The sequence below is a fragment of the Gnatocerus cornutus genome, chromosome 4 (assembly GCF_029298725.1).
Source record: "Gnatocerus cornutus isolate USDA-ARS CGAHR chromosome 4, icGnaCorn1.1, whole genome shotgun sequence".
NCBI classification, from domain to species: Eukaryota; Metazoa; Arthropoda; class Insecta; order Coleoptera; family Tenebrionidae; genus Gnatocerus; species Gnatocerus cornutus.
The window spans coordinates 8,548,608-8,551,828 of record NC_142236.1 but is presented as its reverse complement, the minus strand read 5'-3'; the positions used below and the strand labels follow the sequence as shown (position 1 = coordinate 8,551,828).

The 3,221-nt window shown below is 37.7% G+C and overlaps 1 protein-coding gene across 1 annotated transcript; it reads right to left on the bottom strand.

Annotated features, from left to right (window-relative positions):
- Window positions 1-621: 621 nt before the first annotated feature.
- Window positions 622-2,064, bottom strand: LOC148176336 (uncharacterized). The gene is made up of 2 exons (XM_088035044.1): window positions 1,921-2,064; window positions 622-1,863 (listed from the first exon to the last, which is right to left on the bottom strand). Exons 1-2 carry the CDS (start codon window positions 2,062-2,064, stop codon window positions 622-624), a joined length of 1,386 nt encoding a protein of 461 aa, XP_087891170.1.
- Between the last annotated feature and the right edge of the window lie 1,157 nt (window positions 2,065-3,221).

Genomic DNA, 3,221 nt, shown 5'->3' with positions numbered 1-3,221 from the left:
TTTGATGAGTCCATCCATTGAACGAAATTTCTTGTATTGCTGGAAGCTGCTCACGGTATCTTTCCCATTTATTTGCGATGTCTTTTGGAACTTCTTCATTCCATTTGAAGTTTTCCATCCATAATTATTGGATGATGAGTTTATTACTGGAGCTAGCCATCCCAATGGATCGTAGATTTTCGCCAGATCTGATACGATGGATCTCTTCGTTGATTTTCCTCTTGTACACAGTGTGATCTTGAACCTTATGGAATCGTCGCTCGGGTTCCACTGAACTCCCAGCGATTTTCTTGTGTTTTCTTTATTCTTGATATCCAAGGTCGATTGCTCCCTTAATTCAGACGGTAGTCCGTTCAGTAATGTTTGGCTATTGCTGGCCCATTCTCTCAGTGTGAAACCGCCTCTCTTCATCAATCCAATTAATTATTTTTGTAATCTTGACGCTTCTATTTCTGATTCTGCACCGGTCATCAGATCATTTACGTAAAAATCTTCCATCGTAATTATCGATGCTTGAGGGCAGTTTGTTTCGTCATCTTTTGCTTGACGTTCCAATGTTTTGATTAGAACAGCAACTGAACATACACAACGATAAGAAAAATGGAAACTGGTTTAATGAGACTAAACGTTTTGTTCATTTTCTTCGCCATCTGATTCTGAATTTTCAGATTCCCAATCGTCTTCAGAATCCGACTCGGAGGAAAGTTGAATGATTACTGGAGGAATGTCCTCAACTGGTAGATTCCCCATTAGTTTTTTCCAATCTTCCTTTATGAGTTCCTCGCAGTGACGAACACTATTGGCCCACATATCAGGGGTAAAATTGTGAAGTGCTATTGCCCACATTTGTTTTGTTTTTTCTAGTTTGGCCCCAGAAGCTGACGGTATATGCTTATTATAGTATGACTTTACAAATCCCCAAGCCAATTCTATAGGGTTGTATTGACAGTTGTAGGGGGGCAACCGAAGAACAATGTGATCTTTATTGTGAATTAAGTCATCAACCGCATAACTTTTGTCCATGTATTGTTTTTTTTCACGAATGATAGCCCATAAATCTTGCTTCCGAGAATCAGGAGGATAAGGAATATTGTTTTCTTCTAGCCATTGGATCATATCCCCTTTTTTTGTTGATGCCACAGGTATTTTTTTTATTTGCTCGGAATGATAAGGTGCGTTGTCGAGAATTATTACACAAGTTTTATCGAGGGTGTTCAATGCTGGAAGTAATTGTTGCTCTATCCATTGTGTAAATATTTTGGCATTCATGTTCTTGTGATAATCTCTATGTTCTATATCAGAGCCTAGCATGAGATCACAATTTTCTAAAAAGCCACTTGCAGTACCTGCGTGGAGAATCGTGAACCTTTTGCCCTCAGATTTTATCCTTTTTGGAACTCCTAAAGGGTCAGATTCATTGACCCAAATTTTTACTGGACTTCCGTTTTCATAAATCCAAGTCTCGTCCAGATATACGAATACGTAATTCTCAGATTGCAGGTACTGTAAATATTTTCTTAAAAATGTAATTCTTTTGGCAACTATATGAGGTTGTTCAATTAAAACTTTTCTGTTATTGAATGTTTTCCATTTGTACCCCATAGATTTAATAATTTTATGCAGTTTGGACCTACTACCAGTGTAGTCGCACTCGTTTTTAACGAACCGATGAAGATCGTCAATTGTAAAATGTTCCTGTTTCGAATGGTATGCATGAATTTGCCTGCCTAGTTCTTCTTTTAAGTAGTAAAATGCTGGATCAGTCTTATAATTTACTTTTCGACGACCTTTCTTTTCAGGAGTTTTCACGCAACCAGACTTGTCGAATTCATGTAGAATTTTGAAAACAACTGTCGAGTGAACCTAAAAACGGTATTTTTAGAGGAATATTTGAGGTTTGTAAGGGACTCTGAAAAATACATCGAAAATATGTGCAGCTTTACTGCAGATTTCTTTCATGAGCATGGATGGTTTTTCTCTCTTCATTTCTTCCGAAAATCTAACCATTGCTAATTTTTCCCGTTCAGTTAAAGGCCGTCCGGATCCGTGTTTTCGTCCACTCATCTTGACTTTGAATTTTAAATTCGAAAAAGCAAAAAATTGTAGCGCAAGCGCGTTTACAACAAAACGGTTGACGTACAATTTGACAATTGACTTTTTACGTTGCCAACCTAACAGACATAAAATAACTAGAGACTCATTTTACCAACATGACAACACTTTGACAATTGTTTTTAAGAAAAAATGGACTTTAGGTTTGTAAAAAGAAGACAAACATCCACACTCTTGAAAGAGAGGTAACGGCGGGCAAACAACTGCAACACATGATTTCTAGATTTTCCAAGAGCCAAACACTGGTGGTTCAAACTTGTTTAGACACGCCTTCCAAGAGAGTAAAAATATTCGTGCATTCTAATTAGAATTAAAAGTCCCAAGCTGTATCGCCACTTAAGAACACGAGAGCTGCTTTCATTGCCTGCTACAAGGACGTTAGCAGGATACATTCGGCACATTGACACCAGTTATGGGTTTCGCCAATAGAAATGAGAGACTAACTGAGAGATTATGTGCTTGTGATTATGTTCCAGTCTCTTGCGGAAAAGCACATGCAAACCCTTGGTTGTTTCTTAACAAAAGCCAACATCTCAGGGAATATTCTTTCAAAACTTCTTCTAGAAGCAACAACTCTGTGTGAAGCAGCAGGAGTATTTGTGGATGTTGTAACGTCGGATGGAGCCACATGGAACCGGTCGATGCGGAAGCATTTGGAGGCAAGAAACCTTGATTCACCGTGGTGCATGCATTCATGCAATGAACATAGATGAGTAAAAATGTGTTCTGATTTTGTTCATTTATTGAAATGCATCAGAAATAGGCTTGTTGCAAAAAAGCAATTTTATGTTCCAAATTGGCTCACTTTGAAAGATTGTTGGAGTATGATGCAAACCATGAATTCAAATTAGCCCCCAAACTGATAGTAAAACATGTTGATCCCCAAAATCATGAAAATATGACAAGTCGGTTCACATTTCAGCTTTTCAGCAACACTGTTACGGATGCTCTAACAATTTTGAAATGCTAAAACACTCCAGGCTTTAAAGATGTTGACCCAACAGTTCAGTTATGCAAACGAATTAATAATTTGGCCGTCATTCTAAACTCGAATTTGCCTTTGAATGGTCTTAAACTAAATTCAGATAATCAAAGGGAATTAGAAGATT

Coding starts and splice junctions, on each gene's coding strand:
- LOC148176336 (XM_088035044.1), bottom strand. CDS start 2,064: ATGAGTGGACGAAAACACGGATCCGGACGGCCTTTAACTGAACGGGAA. Junction 1,864..1,920: donor AAGCTGCACATATTTTCGAT/GTATTTTTCAGA, acceptor TACCGTTTTTAG/GTTCACTCGACAGTTGTTTT.